This window comes from Hemiscyllium ocellatum, chromosome 29 (assembly GCF_020745735.1).
Source record: "Hemiscyllium ocellatum isolate sHemOce1 chromosome 29, sHemOce1.pat.X.cur, whole genome shotgun sequence".
Lineage (NCBI taxonomy): Eukaryota > Metazoa > Chordata > Chondrichthyes > Orectolobiformes > Hemiscylliidae > Hemiscyllium > Hemiscyllium ocellatum.
In genome coordinates, this window is record NC_083429.1 from 16,609,171 (window position 1) to 16,636,572 (window position 27,402).

Here is a 27,402-nt window from a genome sequence, read left to right on the forward strand (position 1 = left end):
GGAAACATACTTTCCTAATTCATGCTAACGTGAAAGCAGATTATTGCAAGCTCCTTTTAACTATTGCCTGAATTATGAGGGGGATAATGATAGCCCTCGGTCATAGCCTGGAGGAATAGATTGAGACGGCAGATGAAATTTATTGCTTAGAAATGTAAGTTTTTACACTTGATCGAAAGAAGGAAAGATAATACAAAATGTGCAGGTATGTAAGAAACGTGACCAACTGCAAAAATTTGTTTTTCTAATCATTCATGTCTAGGGGGCAATTATGACTCAACTACATTGCTGTGGGTTGAAGTCATATTTAGGTCAGATTAGATAAAGATGGCTCTGGATTTCTAAACTCAAGTGGTGCCTGGAGTCATTAGTGCATCCCTGAGGCTGATTGCTTTGTGGATAACCCAATTAGGGAAGTGGTCACGCTACAGGTTAGGAGCATGAACTAGATAGGTCGTGGAAAAGCACAGCCAGTCAAGCAGCATCCGAGGAGCAGGAGAATCTATGTTTCGAGCATAAGCCCTTCATCAGGCTTATGCCTGAAATGTTGATTCTCCTGCTCCTTGAATGCTGCCTGACCGCCTGTGCTTTGTTAGCACCACATTTCGACTCTGATCTCCAGCATTTGCCGTCCTTCCAAGTAGTCTCCTGATATGGTCATACCCTCTCACTGGTTTTCCGTTTTGGATACTGATGAAAGTGACAGTTGCTTACAAGAGTGTGGTCAACCAAGTTTGTAGCATCAGTGAGTGGCTCATCCATGCAGGAAGGAAGAGTACAATAGCCTCTTGATAGGGGTTCTTCAGTTAGAGTAAAGACCTCGGTCTCTGAGTTTGGAGATGAGTTTGGTTGAAATTATGGTATAGGGCCAGGGAGGTGGCAGCTGCCATGCACTTAATGTGACAGAAAGGGAATTCTAGCGGATCAAGGTAATCTGGGAAGCTGGAATTGATGCGTGCCATTGCTTACCCTTCATAGCACTCTATAATGATGGATGTCAGAGCCTCCAGACTGTAGACATCAAGGAATGTTAATTGATTTTTCTTTGGTATAATGGTCTTCTTGAAGCAGGTGGGAATCTCACATAAGAGTAAGGAGTGATAAAGATGTCTGCATTAGTCTGAACTGTTAGGAGATCTTTTTCTTGAGCGTTAAATTTTTGCTCTATCTGCTCCTGTTTGCAGGTTGAAGACAAACTCTCCAACGCTAGAGGAAGATGATTACGTTCAAAAGCTGTTGTTGACTCTTCCTCCTCGTGATCGCCTTGATTGGGAAGAGACTATCAGTGCAATGGTAAAGTCTCCTTGCTGAATATTCACATGGAAAAAATGATGATCTCCATTTCATTTTTTCATTTGTTGCTGTGCAGTAATTTAAATAACCACAGTTGATGTGGAAATTCATTAAATCAACAATGCCCTTACAAATTTGTATGACTTGATGAATGTTTTCAGTGCAAGTCTGTGGAAACATGAGGTTCTGCCACACCAATCAATATTGGTTGAACAAAAAAAAGAGGTAAAGCCAGGTATCAAAATTTGTATGGTTATTAAAAAGCAGGTATGCACACACCTTCAAATCCATTACTCCAGTGCTGAAAATCAGTCCTCATCTGACTTATTGATGCAGAATACTGACATAACGGAGCAGGACTGACTTTCAGTGATGCTTCTTTTAAGAGAATGAGATGTGTAATTAAAACCTTTCCAAGCTCTAATCAAGTGTTCAACCTGGACTTGGGGATTATTGAAGTACATGTGCCTTTAACAATGTCAGCTCAGTTGAGATGACACTGACTCATGAAATGCAGTTTACCTGAATCATGAAATGCAGTTTACCTGAATCATGTTTTGTTTTGAACCAAATTGTTCCACAGTGTTTTTGTGTAGCATAGCAATGAAATGACATAATGCTTGAGTGCATTCATGATAAATTGGCAAGCTCAGTGAGTTCTTAAAGAGACATGAAATGAACGGGAATGAGAGGCAACAGTACCATGAGCCCCTCAACCACATTACTAACCAACTGTTGGGTATCTTAGACACATCACCTCACTGCTGATCTCAGATGTTGTTGACAGACCTCTGGGAGGAAGAGATGAAGCATTACCAGCATGCATCACATGAGTAGCGCATGAAGACCATAAGAACATGGAATGAGAAAACCAGAATATATGTGTATTGAAGTTATAGAAAAGAAGTGTTATTGATAATGTAACTTGTATCCACAGCACCTGAGGCTTGCATTCTATAACTCAAACCCAGCTGATCAAGCTAAAATGAAGTTCATATGTACTATTTCTTCTTTGATATTTTATTGGTGAAATTCCTTGTCCCTTTAGTGAAGTAAACTGCATGGCTTGGCAAAACAAACATAGGAGGCATATAGAGATCATTGGTCTCTAATTCACTGAAATTCAGACTGCCTCTCTAGATTAACAAATTAAACTTTTCAATGCACTGTACTTGTACATAGGATCGCCTTTAGCTTTGCAGGATTTTATGTTCCTGAAGAAGGGCTCAAGCCCGAAACGTCAATTCTCCTGCTCTTTGGATGCTGCCTGACCTGCTGTGCTTTTCCAGCAACACATTTTCAGCTCTGATCTTCAGCATCTGCAGTCCTCACTTTCTCCATAAAACTATAAGGAACAGGAGTAGGCTGTTCTGCTTCCCAAGTCTCCTCCACCATTCAATATGATCATGGCTGATCTGATGCTAGTAACATTCACTTTCCTGCCCTTTCCCATTAATGGTTAATTCTGTTACTGATCAAATGTCTCTGTTTCTCAAAGACTGGGGGACGAATGAATAGATTGGAGCTCTTTGGGAAAGAGAAGGTTGAGGGGTGAACTTGATTACAAAAGCATTTGATAAAATGTGTGTGCAGTTATTTTCATTTATGGGATGCACAATACTGGGGAATGTTATTTTTTTTCCACTCATTCATTTATGGGATGAGTCTTCCCTGACTGGACTAAAATTTATTACCCATCCCTAGTTTCCCTTGAAAAAGTGGTGGTGAGTACTTGTCTTGAACTGCTGTAAAATCAAAGCAGTAATAGGGAATTCAAGGAGACTATTTTTTAAAGTAACAGTAATAATGTGAACCTCTGTTCTGAATGGATTAGTTGAGGCAGAAAGCATGCAAATTTAACTTAAAGCTAGACCGGGCCAATGCTATCTATACACCTCTTGGCCCATGTAAACTTCATCAGCCTAACAGGTTATTGTCTTGACTGACCCAAGCTGGTGATGGGCTATATAACTTTGTTCCATACGAATATGCATGCTTTGTAAAGGTGAGATTGATGCTGGGAAACTGCACAAGTTCAGTAAAGAGCTATTGCTCCTTAATGGTTAGCTGCTAACATGACTGTTCAAAGCATTTTTATACAAAATACTTTTTGTGATATGTTTCTGTGTTCCAGGAATAAGGTAATTTAGATCATTTTGAATCCTGATGCAGTGTCAGAGAAAAAGAACATTTTCTATCAGGTGCAGAACTGTTAGCCCCAGGGAATGAATCATTAACAAGTTACCACAGAGATTTATTTGTGAATCTGAAATCAGCAAAGTGATTTCTATGCATGCCTCCTAGCACAGTCAACAACCTCCTGTAGAATACCTAAGGATTTTGTCTGGTATGCCACTTTAAAAACAGAATTCATTAAATTGAAAATGTGCATTTCACCAAATGGCTGAAGTGAGCATTACTGCTGTACTAAGGGATGATATTCCTCGGAATGTATCAAGGGAGATTATTTGGGTGGAACTGAGAAATAAGAAAGGGATGATCACCTTATTGGAATAGAACCCCCAATAGTCATTGGGAAATTGAGAAACATATTTATAAGGAGATCACAGTTATCTGTGAGAATAATAGAGTAATTATGTTAGGGGATTTTAATTTTCCAAATATAGACTGGAATTGCCGTAGTGTTTAGGGCTTGGATGGAGAGGAATTTAATTGTGAAAAGAAAATTTTGTGATTCAGTATGTGGACGTAACAATACAGAAGATGCAAATCTTGATTTACTCTTGGGAAATAAGGCAGGGCAGGTGACTGAGATGTCAGTGGGGAAGTACTTTGGGGCCAGTGACCGTAATTCTCTTAGTTTTAAAACAGTGATGGAAAAGTGATGCATCTAAAAGTTAAGCTTTAAAGTTGAAAGAATGTCACTTTTGATGATATTAAGCAAGAAGTTCCAAAAGTTGTTTTAAGGGGCAGATGTTTGCAGGTAAAGGGATGGCTGGAAAATGGAAAGACTTCATAAATGAGATAATAGGAGTCCAGAGAAAGTAGTTCCTATTGGAATGAAGGGCAAGGCTGATAGGTGTAGGGAATGCTGGATGATTAGAGAAATTGAAGTTTTGGTCAAAAATAAGAAGGAAGCAGATGTCAGGTATAGACAGCAGAGGTTGAGTGAATCCCTGGAAGTGTACAAAGGCAGTAAGAGTATATTCGAGAAGGATATCAGGAGGGCAAAAAGGGGACATGAGGTAGATTTGGTGAATAGAGTTAAGGAGAATCCAAAGGGATTCCTTAAGGACAACAGAGTAACTACGGAGAAAAAGAGCCCCTCAAAGATCAGCAAGGCAGTCTGTGTGGAAATGCAGGAGATCAGTAAGATACTAAACAAGTATTTTGCATAACTGTTGACTGTGGAGAGGGGCATGGAAGATAGAGAACATGGGGAAATAAATAGTGAAGCGAGGAAGAGATTCTTGGGTCCCTTGCTGAAATGTTTTTCATCATCGATAGCCAGCAAGAAGACTGAAAGTTTGCTAACGTGGTGCTACTTTTTTAAGGAAGGAAGTGAGGAAAAGCCAGAGAATATAGACCAGTGGGCCTAACATTGATGATGGCAAATTGTTGGAGGAAATCCTGAGGGACAGGATTTACAAGTATTTTGAAAGGCAGGGACTGATTAGAGATAATCAGCATGACTTTGTGTGTAGCAAATCATGTCCTACTAACATGACTGAGGTTTTTGAAGAAGTAACAAAGAGGATTGATGAGTTCAGAGCAGTGACATGATCCATATAATAAGGCATTCAATAAGATTTCTCATGGTAGACTGGTTAGCAAGGTTAGATCACATGGAATATAGGGAGATCTGGCTAGTTGGAGAACTGGCTCAAAGATAGAAGACAGAGGGTAGGGATGTAGGAGGGTTGCTTTTCAGGCTGGAGGCTTGTGACCAGTGGTGTACTTCAAGGATTGGTGCTTGGTCCACTGCTTTTTGTCATTTATATAAATGATTTGGTATGAGGGTAGGAAGCATGGTTAGTAAATTTGCAAATGACACTAAAATTGGAGATGTAGTTAACGATGAAGAAGGATACCTCAGAATACAATGGAATCTTGACCTGATGGGCCAGTGGCAAATGGAGTTTAATTTAGATAAATATGAGGTAATGCATTTTGGAAAGACAGGTCAGAGCAGGACTTATACACTTAATAGTAAGGTTCTGGGGAGTGTTGCTGGACAAAGAGAACTTGAAGTGCAGGTTCAGAGCTCCTTGAAAGTGAAGCTGCAGGTGGATAGGATAGAGAAGAAGGCATTCGGTATGGTTGCCATCCTTAGTCAGTGCATTGAGTATAGGAGTTGGGAGGTCATGTTGCGGCTGTAGAGACCATTGCTTTGGCAACTTTTGGAGTATTGCATACAATTCTGTTCTCCCTCCTATAGGAAGAATGTTGTGAAACCTGAGAGGGTTCAGAAAAGATTTATGAGGATGTTACCAGGGTTGGAGGTTTGAGCTATGGGGAGAGGATGAAAAGGCTGAGGCTATTTTCCCTGGAGTGTTGGAAGCTGAGGGGTGACCGTATAAAATCAAGAGGGGCATTGACAGAATAAATAGGCAAGATCTTCTCCCCATGATGGTGGAGTCCAAAACTTGGGCGTGGGTTTAAGGTGATAGGGGACAGGTATAAAAAGGACCTAAGGGGCAACTTTTTCACACAGAGACTGGTGCGTGTGTAGAATGAACTCCCAAAGGAAGTGGTGGAGGCCAGTACAGTTGCAACATTTAAAAGGCATTTGGATGGGTATATGAATAGGAAGGTTAAACGGTTTTGGGCCAAATGCTGGCAAATGGGTCTAGATTTATTTAGGATATCTGGTTTGCATGGTCAAGTTGGATTGAAGGGTCTGTTTCTGTGCTGTATGTCTTGATGACTCTGTGATCAATGTGACATCACAGAGTCCCAGAAGTTGCTGGAAAAATTAATAACGAATTAACATTGTCCATCTTTACTGTACTTCCTTCACAAATATCTAAATGTCCGTTATTGTTAGTCCATTTAAACATCAGCATGAAAAGACGACCGTTCTGGTTCACTACAAATTACTGGATGATTTGCGCTACTCTTAATAACTCAAAAAAAAGAAAAAAATGACAACCTCCACAAAAGTCACAAATCATTTGGCTGATGCAAAATTTCTGGATTTGCATGAGAAAAATCAATTAATTTGACTACTGTCATTCAGGTTTAATAATTGTTATATCAAAAATGAAGTTAAAGATTTGAGTTCAAACCTTGGTATGATCACAACGTCAGAAATCTAGAAAGGTGAAATTAAATGTTGCGCATCACTCCAATTGGTAAATCATTTCTCGATTTTCAAAAAAACGTTAAGTATTTTTCTATCTCTAAGGCATCCATCATTTACTTCTCTATCACTTGTGTTTCTTTGTCTATCCTGTTACAAGGAGATAAAACATCAATGCAAAGTTCTGCTGGTACTTTTTCTCACTGGAGCATAGAGTTGAGAGGTGACCTTGTAGTAGTTGATAAAATAATGAAAGGTGTAGATAGAGTTAATGGTGTTGTCTTTTCTCTCGGGCAGAGGATTTCAAGATTACAGGGTATGTTCTTAAGGTAAGGGGAGTTTTTTTTTAACCGTAGGGTGGTGGATCAGACTTCCAGAGGAAGTGGCAGGTGTGAGTACAATTACAACATTTAAAAGCCATTTGGAAAGGGACATGGATAAAAACATTTTTGAGGTATATGAACCAGAAGCAGACAGGAAGGACTGTTTATTTTGGGATTTTGGCTGACATGGTCTGGTTGGACAGAAGTGTCTGTTTCCATGCTGAATGACTCTATGTCCTCTTTTTCTCTCTTCACATTTTGCATTTGTAGAAATTTGTAAAGAAACTGCAGTGCAGTCTGAAAGCTGAGGATGGACATCCACTTTGGGTTGATTATGTGATTGCCACTTTAGTAATCACTTTGTTATGGTGCTAGTAATGTGCCACCAACATTAACTTGGAATCTGGCTAGTTGCCATGCAGATCGTGATTGACCTAGTTGTTGTTTTTAAAATGTGTAGAATAGCTTGTGGCATATATCCAAACTCCAAGATAAATTTTGTTCAGTTAAAAATAATATAGTTAAAGCTTGTAATGTTTGTTAATGTTCACAAACATGGTTTAATTTGTGTGTCTTTGTCTCAGTTTCTAGTTGCAATGAATGTAGCTTGTCAGTGAGAGTTACCTGAGGCTGCAGTTGTTTTCTATTAGTTGGAGAATGCTATGCTGGCATGGAGTTCTTCTGGCATTTTAAGCAGCACTGCCCTTTTAACATTAAAATATAGATCAAAAAATCCTTCATTATTGTCAGTGGAATATGAATTAAGTAAATTTAGTCAACCTGTAGTTGGATGACAGAACATGTGCAGATGCATTTGCCAATACTTCAATTACTGAACTAATTTGTGCCTACATCTAATAAATTTGGATGACATTCAAGCTTGGGCAGAAAAGTGGCATCTAACATTTGTTTGAAATAAGCATCAGGCAATGACAATCTACAAGACAGAATTTAATTACCTTCCTTTGAACGTTAACCATGTTATCATCATTGTACCCCCGCCATCAACCAGTGGCCAGTATTTGAAATGAATAAGCCACATAAATATTCTTATTACAAGAGTAAAAGTTGAGTGAAGGTGACTAACCTCCTGCTTAGTTAAAAAAGTCCTCACCATTGATGAGGCAAAAGTCAGGATTGTGATGGAATGCTGTCCAATTCCTGGATAAATACAATTCTGATCAGCCTCAATAAACTTAACATCATCAAGGGCAAAGTATCCTGCTTCATAGATAACTACTTTAAACACTTTTTCCAAAACTTATATACTATGGCAGCACTTTCAACAATTTGACTTGGTCATATATCACATTCCTTTGGGTCACAATCCTGCAACTGCCGACTGGAAGCAGTTTCATTATGTGCAATAATTCAAGAAGGTAGTTCACCACTAATCAAGGGCAACTGTTAATGTACAATAAACATTGACATTACCAGCAGCAACCATATCTCATGAATGAATAAATAAAAAAAGTAGCATCAATTTGTGGCTGACAGGTGAACAGATTGAAATCCCAAGAATCATGAGTTTAAGCCAAACACAGAACCAATCAATATGTCTGGATGACAATGGTACAGTAATTTGTTACATCTTGTCCTCGGTTTCTATGAAAGCATACTCATCACACTTTGCTCAGGGAACCAGTCAGTGATAATTTTTGCTGAACATACAGCTGCAGTGAAAAACACAGTTAATACAGCCAGCCAAAATTTTTGTTTGATTTTCATTTTTTAAATTCAGTTTTATTTATGCCTGTTGGAAATCTTCCAAGGTTAGGGCTTTAATATCTTTTTTGAGTGCTGCTTTTCTCTACAGAACGCTTGTATTGTATGACATCTCTATTTTATTACATGTTGAGTATTTGGTATTCCTTTAGCTAAAATGTGCTGGGATTCCTTTGGTAGTTATTCCACAGAAATTTTCCAAACCAAGATCATTGGACTTTGGCATCTTGCTTTATGAAAAATGTTTACATGGAAACAGTGAACTACATTTTAGGCCAAATATAGGAAGCCAGTTTGGTCAGGCATGTGCATATATTATTTATTTTTTTTCTTAAAAGAAAGAGTTAATTATGTTGCTGGAATGTCTTGGTTATCAGCAGCAACAAAAACTTGTATTTATAAAGCATTTTCAGTTCAAACAAAACATGAGAAATAATAACAGGAGTAGCCTGCCCTTGCCAATCAATAAGATAATGGTTGATCTGCCCCAGGCATCAACTCCTCTTTCATGTCACCTCTCAACTGTCTGCAACTTCCCAATATTTCAGATTTATCTCAAATACTTACTGTTATCTATTCTCCATAACTCTCTGGGCTAAAGAATTCCAGACATTCACTAACCTCTGGATGAAGAGATTATTTTGCTTAATCAGTTTTAAACCCGTTATTTTGTAACTAGTCCCTGAATTCATGGTCCCCCCACTGGTGGAAACATTATCTCAACATGTACTTTGTCAAAATCCCTCAAAATTGTATATATTTCATTTGTAACAAAACATTTCTGTGGTGCTGTAGAAGAGCACTATAACACAGCATTGGCAAGCAAACTTGACCCTTGGACCATCACAGGTGGGTGGTTTGTTATTTTAACAAAACACCACAGATAAAATCCCCAATTTGGTTAGAACAGATATTCTTGCAATTTCATGACAAGTATGTCTCAGAGTGGCTGCAGAACATTCTCAAAGGGGAGGGTGAGCAGTCATTGTATATGTTGGCAGAAATGACATAGATAGAAATTGGGATGAGGTCCTGCAGAGTGATTATAGAGAGCTAGGAAGAAAGCTTAAAACCCAGCACTTTGGTGATAATCTCTGTTTTACTTCCAGTGCCACATGCTAGTGAGGGTAAGAACAGGAGGATATAGCAGATGAATGCATGGCTAAAGAATTGGTACGAGGGGCAGGGATTCCTACTTATAGATCATTGGAATCTTTTCTGGGGCGATGGTGACCTGTTCAAGAGGGACAGGTTGCACTTGACCTGGAGAGGGACCAATATCTTGTCAACCAGGTTTGCTAGTGCTGCAAGGGAGGATGTAAACTAGATTGGAGTGGAGGAGAGTGGGAGGGGAGGAGAGGGGGAGGGGATGGGAGGAGAGCGCCTCAACAGCAGAGAGGCAAATATGAGGCTGGAAGGAGATACAGTAATCAGAAATAGTACGTTTGACGTGACCGGACAAGTTGGAACACGGCAGGGAGCAAGGAATGCCTGTTGGATTAAATTGCATTTATTTCAATGCAAGGGGTCTAACAGGTAAGGCTAATGAACTCAATGTGGATAGGTACATAGGACTGGGACATTATAGCTGCTTCAGAAACCTGGGTAAGGGAGGGCCAGGACTGGCAGCTTAATGCATCGCGGTACTGGTGCTTTAGGTGGGACAGAGGTGGTAGAAGGACGGGAGGGGTGTTGCATATTTGATTAAGGTGAGTATCACTGCAGAAACCAGAGATGAAATAATTGAAGGATCATCCAGTGAGGCTTTGTGGGTGGCACAGTGGTTAGCACTGTTGCCTCACAGCGCCAGACACCCGTGTTCAATTCCTGCCTCAGGCGGCTGACTGTGTGGAGTTTGCACATTCTCCCCATGTCTGCGTGGGTTTTCTCCGGGTGCTTCTGTTTCCTTCCACAGTCCAAAAACATGCAGGTTAGGTGAATTGGCCATGTTAAATTGTCCATAGTGTTAAGTGAAGGGGTGAAATGTAGGGGAATGGGTCTGGGTGAGTTGTGCTTCGGTGGGTCGGTGTGGACTTGTTGGGCTGATGGGCCTGTTTCCACACTCTAAGTAATCTAGTCTAAGAAATAAGGGGCTGGTGACGTTATTGGGGTTGTACTATAGACCCTCAAATAGTCAGTGGGGATTAGAGGAACAAATATGCTGAGAGATTGGGGAGACTTTCTGGAGGAATAGGGTTGTCATAGTAGAGGATTTAATTTCCTAACAGTTCCTCTGGGACTGCCAGAGTGTTATGGCTTAGATGGAGTGGAATTTGTTAAGTGCATTCAGGAAAGTTTCCTACTGCAGTACGTAGAGGGCCCTACTTGGGAAGGGGTAAAACTCAACTTTTGGGAAATAGGGCAGGACAGGTGATTGAGGTGACAGTGGGGAAACACTTTCTGACCAGTGACCATAGTTCTATTAATTTAAAAATAGTTATGGAGAGGAACAAAACAGGGTCAGGTTCTAAATGTGGGCAAGGCGAATTTTAATGGACTTAGACAGGAGCTTCCAGGGTTGATTGGAGTAGTTTGTTTCCAGGCAAAGGGACCTTTGGCAAGTAGGAGGCCTTTAAAAATGAGATAGCTAGAGTTCAAGGTCTGCATGTTCCTGTGAGGATGAAGGGCAAGCTTGGCAGGAAAAGGGAACCCTGGATGACATGATAAGGCTTTAACCAGAAAAAAGGAGGTATGGCTCGGGTATAGGCAGCTGGGATCAAGAGAATCCCTGGAGGTATACTGGGATTACATGAGTTTACTGAAGCAGGAAATTAGGAGGGCGAAAAGGGGGCTCACGGTAGCCTTGGCTGAGAAGAGTAGGGTGAATCTAAAGAGACACTTTTAAGTATATTAAAGGAAAAAGAATAATTAGAGAGGGAATAGGGCCTGTTAAGAACCAAAGTGGACATGAATGTACAGAACCGCAGGAGATGGGCTTGGTCCTCATTGAATATTTCTCCTGAGTCTACTGTGGAGAAAGACACGAAGACTTGGAGAAGCTAGAGTGATACCTTGGGGGCAATATCACGTGCATGAGGTATTGGTTATATTAGAATGTGTATGCAGGTGGATAAATCTCCTGGTCCTGACCAGATATATCCAAGAACACTGTAAGAGGCTAGAGGAGAAATTGTGGAGGCCCTGACAGATTTTTCCATCATTGTTAGCCATGGGTGAATTCTCGGAAAACTGGAGCGTCGCGAATATTGTGCCATTATTCAAGAAGGGCTGCCAAGAAAAGCCTGGAAACTGTCAAGCAGTAAGCTTAACATCTGTGTTGAGTACATTACTTGAGAAGATTCTGAGGGAAAAGAATTTGGAATGACAGGGTATGATTAGGAGTATTCAGCATGGTTTTGTGAGTCAAAGATCATGCCTCACAAATATGTTAGAGTTCTTTGATGAAGTGACCAGGAAAGTTGATGAGGGCAGGGCTGTAGATGTCGTCTGCGTGGATTTCAGTAAGGCCATTGATAAGGTTCCACATGGTAGGCTGCTCTGGACTGGGAATCCAGGATAAGCTGACAAATTGGATGTAAAGTTGGCTTAATGGTAGGAAGCAGAGGGTAACATTGGAAGGATGCTTGTCCAGCTAGAGGCCTGTGATTAGTGGAGTGTCTCAGGGGTTGGTGCTGGGCCCAATACTATTTGTAATCTATGTCAATCATTTGGATGAGAATTTACAAGACATGATTAGTAACTTTGCAGATGACACTAAAATAGGCAGTACTGTAGAAGCGAGGAACATTATCAGAAATAGCAGCAAGACATTGATCAGCTGGGCAAGTGGGCCTAGAAATGGCAAGTGGAGTTTAATATAGATGGGTGTGAGGTCTTGCATTTTGAAAAGTCAATTCAAGGTCAGAGTTTCATGGTTAATGGGCCTTAAGGAGTGTGGTGGAGAAGAGGGTGCTTGGAGTACAGGTTCAGAGTTCTCAAAGTGGAGTTACAGGTGACAGAGTGAAGAAGGTTTTTGGCACACTGGCCTTCATCTGTCAGGGTACTGAGTATCGAAGTTCAAAATTTATATTGCAGTTAAACAGGACATTGGTGAGGCTGCACTTGGAGTATTGTGTTCAGTTCTGGTCACCTTGTTTTAGGAAGGATGTTATTAAACTGGAAAGAGTGCAAGATAAATTTATCAGAATGTTGCCTGGACTCAATGGCCTGAGTTGTAGAGAGAGGTTGGACAAGCTAGGACTTTTTGTTTCTTTTGAGCGTAGGAGACTGAGGGAATACCTTCGAGATGTTTAAGATCATGGGAGGCATGAATAGGATGAATGCACTCAGTCTTTTGCCCAGGGTTGGGGAATCGAGGACTAGAGGGCATCAGTTTAAGGTTAGAGGGGAAAGAATAAAAGGATAGGAACCCATGAACCAACACTGTAGGGAGTTTATATTAGCTAGCTTATTGGTCAAGGGTTGGGTAATGAATTGAGGGCAGAGAATAAAGATAAAGACCACTTTTTCCTTGTTGTTAACAGTTTTGGTGAAGTCACCTGACTTGAAATGTTAACTTTCTTCGCACAGATGCTGGATCTGCTGAGTTTTGCCAGCAATTTCTGTTTTTGCTTCACATCTCCAGCATCTGCAGTTCTTGCTTTATCATATTTATTCCTTTATCAATCACCTCAAGCTCAAGTTATGATCGCATACTAGTGAAAGCAATTTAACCTTATTTGTTTCAGAACCATTTGTGATTTTGAAGACTTATAAAGCGAATTCTTTTAATCATATCTGCTTTAAGATGGACACCCTAGCCTTTCCAGCATCTCCATGCAAGTGATATCTTATCAGCAGCAAGTGTAGGCCCTTTAGCTTATTGAGTCTGCTGCATCATTTTCGGAGATTATTGCTGAATTAATTATTCTCAACTCTACTTTCCAGTCTTTTCCCTATAATTTTTAATTCCCTTTCTGATTAAAAATCTGTCTTAGCCTTGAATATATTTAATGGCCTCTACAGTCCTCTATGGTGAAGAATTTTACAGGTTCGATACCGTCTGAGAAAAGGAATTGATCTGTCTTAAATGTGTGACCCCTTGCAGTTGTTATGGGTATTTTTGCTGAGCTGGGAATTTTGTTTGGAAACGTTTTGTTTCCTTTCTAGGTGACATCCTCAGTGTGGTGACACCTCCTGTGAAGCGCTGCTGTACTCTTATCATTTGGAATTTATTTGATTTTGTTCCCGCTGCTTCCGGTTCGTTGCAGTGGTTGGTATATTGAGTCTAGGTCAATGTGTTTATTGATGGAATCCGTGGCTGAGTGCCAAAGCACAGGATGTCACCTGGAAAGGGGATGAAACATTTGCAAACCAAATTCCCACCTCGGCGAGCGTACGCACAACAATTGCACTCAGCACCCGAGTTACAAATCTTGACACAACCTTGTGCGACCCCTTATTTTGAGATTATGCCCTCTGGTCCTAGACTCTACACTAGGTGTTAACAACTTTTCTGCAAGACCTCTAAAAATCTGTCTGTTTCAATAAGGTTACCTCTCATTCTTCTAAATCCCACTGAGTGTAGCCCCAAACTACGGAATGTCTCCTCAGAAGATGGTCCCTCCAATCCCAGTATCAGACTAAAGAACTTTCCATGGAGTATCTCCAATGCCAGTATATCTTCCCCTGCACAAGGGGCTACAAACTGTTCACAGTATTCTAGCTCTGGTCTGACTAGTGCCTTGTATAGTTCTCCCTATTGTTCTACTTTACTTCCTTTTATATAAAGGGAAACATTGCATTTGCCATCTCCATTATTTACTGAATTTGGGTGCCAACTTTTTATGACTTGTGCACATGACTCTAAAATCTCTCTGAGCTAGACCTTGTGTTGTCTTTCTGTATTTCAATAAATTTCATCTCCTCTATCCTTCCTGCCAAATTGCATAACCTCTCATTTTCCTTCATTATATTTCATCTGTCAAGACTATGTCCATTCACTTTTCCCACCTATATCTCTGACATTTTGTGTCATCTGTCACAACTTGCCTTCCCACCTTTTTTGTATCATCTGTAAACTTGGCTACGGTACACTCATTTTCCACACCTCAACCATTAATATATATTGTAAATAATTGTGGTCCCAGCACTGATCCTTGTGGCACTCCACTAGTTACAGATTGCTGTCCTTACAATGATTCCTGAAGAAGGGCTTATGCCCTTCTCCTGCTCCTCGGATGCTGCCTGACCTGCTGCACTTTTCCAGCACCACACTTTTCAACTCTGTCCTTACAATGTGCCTGTTACCCCAACATATTCCTTTGTTAGTTAGTCAATCCTCCTAATCCAACATAATGGGCTCTTATATAGCCTACGATATGTTACCAAGTACGGTCTGAAAATCCAAATATATTACATCCAGTATTCTGCTTGTTACCTCAACAAATCTTAATAATTTGTCAGACATGGTTTCACCTTTTAGAAGCCATGTCGACTCTGCTTGATCAACACTTTCCCAATAACCAACTGGACTGCGGTTACCTGTTTTTTTTTGTGTCCTTCCCTTCAGAAATAGAGGTGTTACCATGACAGTTTTGCAATCCTGTGGCACTTCTAAAATTGAAGGATCCATTATCTCTGAATCTAATTCTCTTAATATTTTAGGATGTATCCTATTAGGTCCAGGGGATTTACTGGCCTTTTACTCTCATTAGTTTACTTAGCTCATTTTTTCTAGTGATAGTTAATGTATTTATTTCCTCTCCTCCTTTTGCCCTTAATTATTTCGTAATTTGGAATGCTATTAATATCTTCTAGTGTCAAGATTGATGCTGATTACGCATTGTTATTTCCTTGCCCCCATTCTCCTACCAGCCTAACTTTGGCCTCTCTCTTCCTTTTCATATAGTTAAAGAAGCAGTTGTTGTCCATCTACTTTGCAGGTTTAGCTCAAAGTTTCACCTTTTTTTTTAGTTTGTTTTTAAAAGTTCACAATCATTTGTCTTACTACTAACCTTTGCCACATTGTCTGTTTTTCTTTCCACTTTGATGATATTGTTAACGTCTCTGGTTTTCAAAATTCATTTTGTGGGATGTGGGCATCGCTGGCTGGGCCAGCATTTATTGCCTGTCCCTAGTTGCCCTTGACAAGGTGGTAGTGAGCTGCCTTCTTGAACCGCTGCAGTTCACCTGTTGAAGGTTGACCCACAATGTCATTCAGGAATTCTATGACTTTGACCCAGCAACAGTGAAGAAATGACGATACATTTCCAAGTCAGGATGGTGAGTGACTTGAAGGGGAACATGAAGGTGATGGTGTTCCCATATATCTGCTGCCCTTGTCCTTCTGGATGGAAATGGTTGTGGTATGGAAGGTGCTGTCTGAGGATCTTAGGTGAATTTCTGCAATACATCTTATAGGTAGTACACACTGCTGCTACTGAGCATTGGTGGTGGAGTGGATGTTTCTGGATGTGATACCAGTCAAGCTTCATCCTTGGTGTCAAGCTTGAGTGTTATTGGGGCTGCATTCATCCAGGCAAGTGGGGAATACTCCATCACAGTCCTGACTTGTGCCTTGGAGATAATGGACAGGCTTTGACGAGTCAGGAGGTGAGCTACTCGCTGCAGTATTCATAGCCTCTGACTTGCTGTTGCAGCCACTGTGTTTATGTAGTGAGTCCAATTGAGTTTCTGATCAATAATAATTCACATGATGTTGTTAGTGGGAGACACCGTGATGGTAACACCATTGAATGTCAAGGGGCAGTGATTAGATTGTCTTTTATTGGTGATGATCATAGCCTTGCATTTGTGTGGTGCAAATGTCACTTGCAACTTGTCAAATCTGGGTATTGTCCATATCTTGTTGCATTTGAACACGGGCTTATCCTCCTCCTAGAATCCTCCTTTTTCATTGGGATCTATCTTTGTTGTGAACCATGAACTGTTTTCTTAAATGTCTGTCATTTTTCCTTACTGATATCGCTACTCCCACTCCACCTCAGCTAGCCAAGCCTTCTTACCTTTGTAATTACCCTTTCTTAAGCTTAGCATGTTTATTTCTGATGAATGCTTAATTTTACCTTATTATGGTCACTGTCAGCTATTGTGGTGCATATTGGCAAATGATATAGGTTTAAAAAAAAGAAGGGAAGAGGTCTTTCAAGCAGAATTTAGGGAGTTAGAAGCCAAGTTAAAATTTAGGACCTCAAAGGTAGTAATCTGAGGATTGCTACCAGTGCTACATGCTAATCAGCGTAGAAATAAAAGAATAAGCAGGATGAATGTGTGGCTTGACAGTGCAGGAAGGAGGAGACATTGGGACAGTGGGACCAGTTCTGGGGGAGGTGGAACGATAGCAAATTGGATGGTCTACACCTGCGCCAGACTGGAACCAATGTTCAAAGGTGAGATTTTGCTAACATTGTTGGGAAGTTTTAAAGTAATGTGGTAGGGGGCTGGGAACCAAATGGGAAATTAGTGAACAGCAAGGAGGTAGTCACTAAAACCTGGAAGCAACTAGATAATGAAGTTAACGTGACTAAGGGGAAGAGAAGGCAGGGGGCAGATGGTGAGCGCAAATGGACTAGTGGTCTGAGGTGCATTTTTTTAGATTAGATTAGATTACTTACAGTGTGGAAACAGGCCCTTCGGCCCAACAAGTCCACGCCGACCCACTGAAGCGCAACCCACCATACCCCTACATTTACCCCTTACCTAACACTACGGGCAATTTAGCATGGCCAATTCACCTGACCCGCACATCTTTGGACTGTGGGAGGAAACCGGAGCACCCGGCCCATTTGTTTTAATGCAACAGATTTAGTAGGTAAGGCAGATGAACTTACGGCTTGGATTAGTATGATGTTATTGCTATTACTGAGACTTGGTTGAGGGAAGGGCAAGATTGGCAACTAAATACCCCAGGAAATAGATGCTTCAGGCAGGATAGAGAGAGAGGTAAATGGGGGGAAGGAGTACCATTACTAGTCAGAGAGGATATCGCAGCTATGCTGAAGGAGGACACCTTGGAGGACTCGAACAGTGAGGCAGTATGGATAGAGCTCAGAAATAGGAAGGGTGTGGTAACAATGCAGGCCTCTCAACTGAGAGTGAGAGATATAGGTACGAATATATAAACAGATTTTAGAAAGATGTAGCAGCAACAGGGCGTTAGGAGATTTTAATTTTCCCAATATTGACTGGGATTCACTTAGTGTTAGAGGTCTAGATGGAGCAGAATTTGTGAGGAGTATCCAGGATGGTTGTCTAGAGCAGTATGTAAATAGTCCAACATGGGAAGGGGCCATACTGGACCTGGTGTTAAGAGAATGAGAGAATAGGTGGTTGAAATTTCAGTAGGGGATTACTTTGGGAATAGTGGTCACAGTTCCATAAGTTTTAGAATACTCATGAACCAAGACAAGAATGTTCCTAAAGGAAGAGTGTTATGCTGGGGGAAGGCCAAATAGAGCAACATTCAGCACGAGCTGAGGAATATGGATTAGGAGCAGCTGTTTGAAATTTGATAGGTGGGAGGCTTTTAAAGGGAAGTTGATTAGAGAGCCGGACAGACATGTCCCTGTGAAAATGAGGGATAGAATTGGCAAGATTAGGGAACCATGGATGATAGGTGAAACTGTGAGACTAGCTACGACAAAAAAGAAAACTTGCATAAGGTCTAAGCGATTGAAAACAGGCGAAGTTTGGGAAGAATATTGCGAAATGAGGAACTAAGAGGGATAAAAGAGTTCATGAAATATCTTTAGCAAACAGGCTTAAGGAAAATGGGCACGGTGGGCGGCACGGTGGCACAGTGGTTAGCACTGCTGCCTCACAGCGCCTGTAGACCCGGGTTCAATTCCCGACTCAGGCGACTGACTGTGTGGAGTTTGCACGTTCTCCCCGTGTCTGCGTGGGTTTCCTCCGGGTGCTCCGGTTTCCTCCCACAGTCCAAAGATGTGTGGGTCAGGTGAATTGGCCAAGCTAAATCGCCCGTAGTGTTAGGTCAGGGGTAAATGTAGGGGTATGGGTGGGTTGCGCTTCGGCGGGTCGGTGTGGACTTGTTGGGCCGAAGGGCCTGTTTCCACACTGTAAGTCTAATCTAATCTAAAAAAAAATCCCAGAACATTGTATTCATATCAAGTAGAACCCCCATTTCCGCAGCTTCAGTTATCTGTGGTTTATGCACGGCTGAAAATATTTCATGGAACATTCCAGAAATAATTCTAGTGGGCTGCTTGTAAGGTAAGTTTCCTATTTAAATGATAGGGTTCACTACTATTCACGTTTTCTGGCATCCGCAGTAGGTCTTGCAATGTATCACCCGTGGATACGGTGGTGGTGGTGGGGGTGGTGTCACTAGTGTAAGGAGCAAGAGGGTCATTGGAGAAAGTGTTGGCCCACTCAGGAACAAAGGGGGAACGTTTCGTGTGGAGTCAGAGAAAATGGATGAGGCTTTAAAGACTTTGCATCAGTATTAATCAAAGAGAGGGATGTGATGGACGTTGAGGTTTGGGATAAATGTTTGTTTATTCTAGGACAAGTCGGCATAAAGAGGGAGGAAGTGTTGGGTATTCGAAAATGCATTAAGGTGGGGAAGTCCCCAGGTCTGGATGGGATCTCTCCCACAATTCGGAAGGAAGCAAGAGAGGAATAACTGGGGCCATAACAGATATCTTTGCAGTATCCTTGAACATGGGTGAGGTCCTGGAGTACTGGAGAATTGCTAATGTCCCCTTGTTTAAGATGGGTAGCAGGGATAATCCAGGTAATTAAAGATTGATGAGCCTGACATCAGTAGGGAAGCTACTGGAGAAGATACTGAGGGATAAGATATATTTCCATTTGGAAGAAAATGTGCTTATCAGTGATAGACAACGTGGTTTTATGCAGGGAAGGCCATGTCTTACCAACTTAATGGAATTCTTTGAGGAATTGACAAAGTTGATTGATGAGAGAAGGGCTATAGATGTCATATGCATGGACTTAAGCAAGGCATTTGGTAAGGCATGGTAGGCTGATGGAGAAAGTGAAGTCACATGGAGTCCAGGGTGTACTAGCTCGATAGATAGCGAACTAGCTGGTCAGCAGGAGACAGAGTAGTAGTGGAAGGGAGTTTCTCAAAATGGAGAACTGTGACCAGTGGTGCTCCGGGGGATCGTGTTTGGACCTCTGTTTGTGATATACATAAATGATCTGGAAGAAGGTATAGGTGATCTGATTAGCAAGCTTGCAGATGACGTTAAGATTGATGGAATAGCAGATAGTGAAGGGTACTGTCCGAGAATGCAGCAGAATATAGATAGCTTGGAGATTTGGGCAAAGAAATGGCAGATGGAGACAAATGTGAGCTGATGCATTTTGGAATATCGAATTCAAGAGCGAACTATACGGTAAATGGAAAAGCCCTGGGGAAAATTGATGTACAGAGAGATCTAGATGTTCAGGTCTGTTGTCTCCTGAAGGTGGCAACACAGGTCAAAGAAGGCATACAGTATGCTTTCCTTCATCGGACAGGGTATTGTGTACAAGAGTTGGCAGGTCTTGTTACAGTTGTATAGGACTTTGATTCGGCCACATTTGGAATATTGTGTACAGTTCTGGTTGCCACGTTACCAAAAGGCTGCGGATGCCATTGTTGCAGAGGAAGTTCACCAGAATGTTACCTGGTATGGAGGGTGCCAGCTATGAAGAGAGGTTGAGTAGATTAGGATTGTTTTCATTATTATTTTCAACCTCAGCTCTGTAACAATACCTTTCATCTTTCATGTTTCTGTCCATTTCTGTATGCTACCTATCTTGCTATCATTCTCTTTGCTTATTTTATTCCTAAGATTTGTGTTATCTGCAACCTTCGAATTTCTGCCCAAATATACTTGCATTCAGCTCATTTATAGAACTGTGGTTCTAATAATGATCCCTGGGGAACACCACTTCTTATCTTTCAACTGTCTGGAAAACAAAAGCTCTCAAATTCTCATCCATGTTCAATTGCACAACCATGCTGCTGTGTCTGTCCCATTTAATGATTTGATCTTGCCAACAAGTTTATTTTTTTACTTCGTGAAGTGCTTTTTGAAAATCCATGCACGCGACCCTCATAAAAGAACTTGATGTTCAATTAAGGTAATTTGCTTTCACAAATTCATGGTTTTTTTTATTAGCTCATCAGTTTTCATTGTGCACTTAATTTTATGTGAATTGTTGTCTCTAAACTTTTTCTCACCTTGAGAGTTATTTTGCCTGTTCTGTAGTTGCTGTTTTATCCTTCTACTTTTCTTTAAATAGGAGTGGAACATTTGCAACCTTCAGTTCTCTGGCACTCCCTCCTATCCAAGGAGGATTTTAAGATTGTAACTTACACTCTGCAATTTCTGTGTCTGTTTGTTTGACTGGATTAGATCTTCTGTGTCTAACATCAGAAGTAATTGCCTATGCTTATCAATAACTATTATAGGAAATGGAAAAAGAATGGCTTTCTGCTGCATTAAAGGTTAACCCTCTGAGGTTGTACCTGAGGCAACACTTCTTTGTTTCTGACCTGAGCTCTTTCTAAACTGGCATGATGTCTCTCGAAGAGTAAACATAAAATTGATACCAGTTGTGTCGTAATCTTTTAAGGTGACTGTTGTAAGTTAGGCTGATACTGAGACATGAATTAGATTGTACTGCAATCATTATATAACTTTATCCCATTTGGATTGTAGAAGTCTAGTTTGAGAGCACATTGTGTGTGGAGGCCTCAACAATGCATGGGATTTGAAATTAGGCCTGAACGTATTGACGCCAAACCATTTAAATCAATGTTTAATCTGTCATATTGGTGCTTTAATCTTCAAGCAGCAGGTTTGTGAACTGCATGTACTGGTGGTGGAGTCACCATATTTTTGACACCTGGAGAATGTTGAACCATTTCCAGAAATTGCAGCTTTTTCCAGCACCCCTCAATTTCACTACAGCAAGTGTTTGTCAATGTGCTTGTGGCATTACTTTTTTGCTTTGAAGCTAAACAATCTCATAACTGCAGAAATAACATTTGTGATGGAAGCAGCACACTGAGCAGTAGAATGCATCTTCCTAGATTAAGTTATTCCGTCCTGAATCAAGCAGGAAACATCAGAGTTCATTGTAATATTCCTTTGAATGACAACTAACTGGAGTGACAAAGAAGCTTTCTTTAAATATTCATTCAAGCAGATGAGTTGTCTACAACAATGCTTGAGCATACATTTACTATTGATAGTTTCCTGAGATTCTCACACAGTTGATCAGAAGTATCAGAAATAAGGTGGGTGAACTTAAGTCATGGATCGGTACCTGGGATTATGATGTTGTGGCCATCACGGAAACATGGATAGATGAGGGACAGGAATAGTTGTTGGAGGTTCCTGGTTACAGATGTTTCAGTAAGATTAGGGAGGGTGGTAAAAAAGGAGGGGGGTGGCATTGCTAATTAGAAATGGTATAACGGCTGCAGAAAGGCAGTTCGAGGGGGATCTGCCTTTGGAGGTAGTATGGGCTGAAGTCAGAAATAGGAAAGGTGCAGTCACCTTGTTGGTTGTTTACTATAGGCCCCCCAATAGCAGCAGAGATGTGGAGGAACAGATTGGGAAACAGATTTTGGAAAGGTGCAGAAACTTCAACTTCCCAAATATTCATTGGAAGCTCTTTAGATCAAGTAGATTGGATGGGGCGGTGTTTGTGCAGTGTGTCCAGGAAGCTTTTCTAACTCAGTATGTAGATTGTCCAACCAGAGGGGAGGCCATATTGGATTTTGTACTCGGTAATGAGCCGGGACAAGTGCTGGGCTTGTTAGTGGGTGAACATTTTGGTGATGGTGACCACAATTCTGTGACTTTCACCTTGGTTATGGAGAGAGATAGGTGCGCACAACAGGGTAGATTTTACAATTGGGGGAAGGGAAATTACGGTGCTGTAAGACAGGATTTGAGGAGCATAAGTTGGAAGCATAGGCTGTCAGGGAAGGATGTGGTGGAAATGTGGAACTTTTTCAAGGAGCAGATACGACGCGTCCTTGATATGTATGTACCTATCAGGCAGGAAAGAAATGGTCGTGTGAGGGAGCCTTGGTTGACGAGGGAGGTTGAATGTCTAGTAAAGAGGAAGAAGGAGGCTTACATAAGGTCGAGGAAACGGGGTTCAGGCAGAGCAGTGGAGGGATACAGGATAGCCAGAAGGGACCTGAAGAAAGGGATTAGGAGAGCAAAGAGAGGGCATGAAAAATCCTTGGCGGACAGGGTCAAGGATAACCCCAAGGCATTTTATGCGTATGTGAGAAACATGAGAATGATGAGAACGAGGGTAGGTCCGATCAAGGACAGTACTGGGAGATTGTGTATTGAGTCGGAAGAGATAGGAGAGGTCTTGAACAAGTACTTTTCTTCAGTATTTACGAACGAGAGGGACCGTATTGTTGAAGAGGAGAGTGTGAAACGGACTGGTAAGCTAGAAGAGATACTTGTTAGGAAGGAAGATGTGTTGGACATTTTGAACAACTTGAGGATAGACAAGTCCCCCGGGCCTGATGGGATATATCCTAGGATTATGTGGGAAGCAGGAGAGGAAATTGCAGTACCGTTGGCAATGATCTTTTCGTCTTCACTGTCAACGGGGGTGGTACCAGGGGACTGGAGAGTAGCAAATGTTATGCCCCTGTTCAAAAAGGGAATAGGGATAACCCCGGGAATTACAGGCCAGTTAGTCTTACTTCTGTGGTAGGCAAAGTAATGGAAAGGGTACTGAGGGATAGGATTTATGAGTATCTGGAAAGACACTGCTTGATTAGGGACAGCCAGCACGGATTTGTGAAGGGTAGGTCTTGCCTTACAAGTCTTATTGAATTCTTTGAGGAGGTGACCAAGCATGTGGATGAGGGTAGAGCAGTGGATGTAGTGTACATGGATTTTAGTAAGGCATTTGATAAGGTTCCCCATAGTAGGCTTATGCGGAAAGTCAGGAGGCATGGGATAGAGGGAAACTTGGCCAATTGGATTGAAAACTGGCTAACCGGTCGAAGTCAGAGAGTGGTGGTAGATGGTAAATATTCAGCCTGGAGCCCAGTTACAAGTGGAGTTCCGCAGGGATCAGTTCTGGGTCCTCTGCTGTTTGTAATTTTTATTAATGACTTGGATGAGGGAGTCGAGGGGTGGGTCAGTAAATTTGCAGATGATACGAAGATTGGTGGAATTGTGGACAGTGAGGAGGGCTGTTGTCGGCTGCAAAGGGACTTAGATGTGATGCAGAGCTGGGCTGAGGGGTGGCAGATGGAGTTCAACCCTGCCAAGTGTGAGGTTGTCCATTTTGGAAGAACAAATAAGAATGCGGAATACAGGGTTAACGGTAGAGTTCTTAGTCAGGTGGAGGAACAGAGGGATCTTGGGGTCTATGTACATAGATCTTTGAAAGTAGCCACTCAGATGGATAGAGCTTGTAAGAAGGCCTATGGTGTATTGGCGTTCATTAGCAGAGGGATTGAATTCAAGAGTCGTGAAGTGATGTTGCAGCTGTACAGGACTTTGGTTAGGCCACATTTGGAGTACTGTGTGCAGTTCTGGTCGCCTCACTTTAGGAAAGATGTGGAGCTTTGGAGAGGGTGCAGAGAAGATTTACCAGGATGTTGCCTGGAATGGAGAATAGGTCGTACGAGGACAGGTTGAGAGTTCTCGGCCTTTTCTCGTTGGAACGGCGAAGAATGAGGGGTGACTTGATAGAGGTTTATAAGATGATCAGAGGAATAGATAGAGTAGACAGTCAGAAACTTTTTCCCCGGGTACAACAGAGTATTACAAGGGGACATAAATTTAAGGTGAAGGGTGGAAGGTATAGGGGAGATGTCAGGGGTGGGTTCTTTACCCAGAGAGTGGTGGGGGCATGGAATGTGCTGCCCGTGGGAGTGGTAGAGTCAGAATCATTGACGACCTTTAAGCGGCAATTGGATAGGTACATGGATGGGTGCTTAATCTAGGATAGATGTTCGGCACAACATCGTGGGCTGAAGGGCCTGTTCTGTGCTGTATTGTTCTATATTCTATATTCTATATTCTATTGATGCAATTGCAACACACCAATTTCTGTGAACAACCAAAATTTTATTAAGTATAGAACAAACTTTCTGAGGAACTTCCAACACACACCTCGCAGGGCTTGCGGAGTCATGTCAAAGCGCTCTCTGAACAAAGGAAACAGTCCTTCTTTGATCCAAAATCTTTACAGCACAGTTAGTAATGCCAACAAGACAACCCCTAATCATCCCCCCACAGTCACATGCCACTCAAGACACAATGGAGTGACCTGACCATCTCCAGAAACAATATAATGTAAATCATCCCTTAATGGTCAAATCTATTGCAAATTGTATTTTTGGAAATACAATTGGGAGTAGTCAAATTCCAACTGTAATATTCTTACTGATTTCTGAATAGGGGATGAAAATGTAAATAGTAGGAGATGACAATAAATGGCTTTTGAATAATGAGGAAATGGCCATGCAAATGGATTTGAATGCCAAGAGATAGGAATGTAACTTTCTGATAATCTGTCTGTAAGTCAGAGGCATCCCATCCTAGCTTTGGGCCATGCAATTTCCTGGAGGTCAGCAGAGCAAGTTAACTCTTTAATATCACAGATAGTGATTTTTGTTTACATGAAGGAAGTTCTGACTCTGTATGGGAAAAGAATAGGTAGGACACACTACTGGAGTTTATTAATTGTTGGGAGATGTTTTAGATTAGGTTTGCTTAAATATTGGCACTAACCATCAGAATAGTTTGGTCTCTACCTTGTTACTGCTGAAAATATGATGTGAGCCAATTTGGAGTTCCATCTCTGAGCATTTGTGCTCTTTCTTTTTCTGTTAAAACTATGTAGTTTGGTGGTTTGAAGTTCAGTTTGAATGATTTCTCAGTAATTTGTGGAATGACAGAATTTGCTGCCTCGAGAACAGAATCATGTTAGAGAGGGTCTGGAATGTGCAGCTGGTGTAACCTTATCAACGCAATTAATTCAAGACTGTTGGGAAGAGCAGGCATGTTTTCCATTGCTGATTTCTCTTTTTTTAAACAAAAATTGCGTGTTGATTTAAAAAGTTCACATGTTTTAGGCTAGTCGTGGCCAAATCAATTTATTGGGTCTCATCGTTTTCACCGAGAAGCCTATACCCTTCAGTAATCTTTACTTCATAACTATTGACATGAACATAATTCACATTCTCTGAGCTGAAACCTTTGTCTTTTACCATCTGCCGCACTCAGTTGGTATAATCCAGGGCTATTGATGAATGAGCATGGTCAATCGCTGACTTGAAAATATTTCTTGCCAACTTAGTCAAAGAAAAATATGATCCGCCAAAATAATTGCTTAAGTAAGATCATGGGGTACTGCATAAGTCAATGGAAATCAGTCCTCAGGGATTTGCGTCGGTTCCTAATGGATTTTCTGAAAGCTGAACTTTTAAGATTGTTTCTTAGAATGAATAGTTTGTGAGATGAGCTGATTGAGTTGTAATCTACCAATCCAATAGTGCATCTTTTAGGATGAGATTAATTTGTCAAGCAATTGAACTGCAAACATTTGTGGAGTTTTGGGTGTCCTTGCCAAGTGATGATATTTATCCACTGGAACCTCCTTGAACTCTTGATGCTGCCAAATAAGTTAGATATCTTTGTAAACATCTATAGCAGTTATTATTCTGCATCTTCTGCCAGTACTTACAATTGCAACTAGCAATTACACATTGGAAGCTGCATCTGTTAACATTTGAAGCATGAATTTGTGGACTGAGGTTCATACACAGAGTCTGTTTTTTCTCACTTGGACACTACCTCATATTTAGAAAAAAGAACTTACATTTTAAACTCCAGTTTCTGGAAACTAGCAAAATTAGGACAAATTTCTAACCTCTCAATTTATATGACCACAATTGTTTCACTTTTGGTATAGCCATGGAGAGGGTTAGGAACAGACAGTATGCAAAGTTATTTAATTGGCAGAGGGAAAATTATACTGCTATTAGACAGAAGCTGTGCAATATAAACTGGGAACAGTTGTTCTGTGGGAAGTGCACAACAGAGATGTGGAAGCTGTTTAAGGAGCACTTGTGAGTGCTGGATAATTTTGTCCCATTATGACAGGCAAGAAATGGTAAGGTGAAGCAGCCTTAGGTGACAAGATAAGAGGAGCTTCTCATCAAAAGGGAGAATGAAGCTTACTTAAGGTTGAGGAAGCAAAGATCTGGTACAGCTTTAGAGGATTACAGGGTAGCTAGGAAAGTACTCAAAAATGGACTGAGGAAAATTAGGAGGGGGCATGAAAAAACTTTGGCGGGAATGATTAGAGAGAATCTAAAGGTATTCTACACTTAATGAGGAATAAAAGAATGATCAGAGAGAGGGTATGGCCAATCATGGATACTGGAGGGAACTTGTGCCTGGAGTCTGAGGAGGTAGGGAAGGCCCTAAATGAGTTTTTTTGCTTCAGTGATAGTGAGAACACCATGAACCAGGCTAATAGGCTTGAATAGATTGTATTAAGAATGTGAATGTGATGGAAATTCTGGGAAGCATCAAGACAGATAACTCCCCAGGGCTGGACTAGATTAGATTAGATTATCTACAGTATGGAAACAGGCCCTTCGGCCCAACAAGTCCACACTGACCCTCCGAAGAGTAACCACCCAGACCCATTCCCCTAACTAATGCCCCTAACACTACGGGCAATTTAGCATGGCCAATTCACCTAACCTGCACATCTTTGGACTGTGGGAGGAAACCAGTGCACCCGGAGAAAACCCATGCAGCCACTGGGAGAACACGCAAACGCCAAACAGAGTAGAGT

General features: G+C 41.3%; 1 protein-coding gene across 5 annotated transcripts in view; it reads left to right on the plus strand.

The window, feature by feature from the left end:
* The window catches only part of arhgap32b (Rho GTPase activating protein 32b), a 574,866-nt gene that overhangs the window by 239,999 nt on the left and 307,465 nt on the right, over positions 1-27,402 (plus strand). For all 5 annotated transcript variants that reach the window (XM_060846659.1, XM_060846660.1, XM_060846663.1 and 2 more), the window contains one exon: positions 1,185-1,293. In XM_060846659.1, coding sequence (XP_060702642.1) covers positions 1,185-1,293 — 109 coding nt within the window. The remainder of the gene's footprint in view (positions 1-1,184; positions 1,294-27,402) is intronic.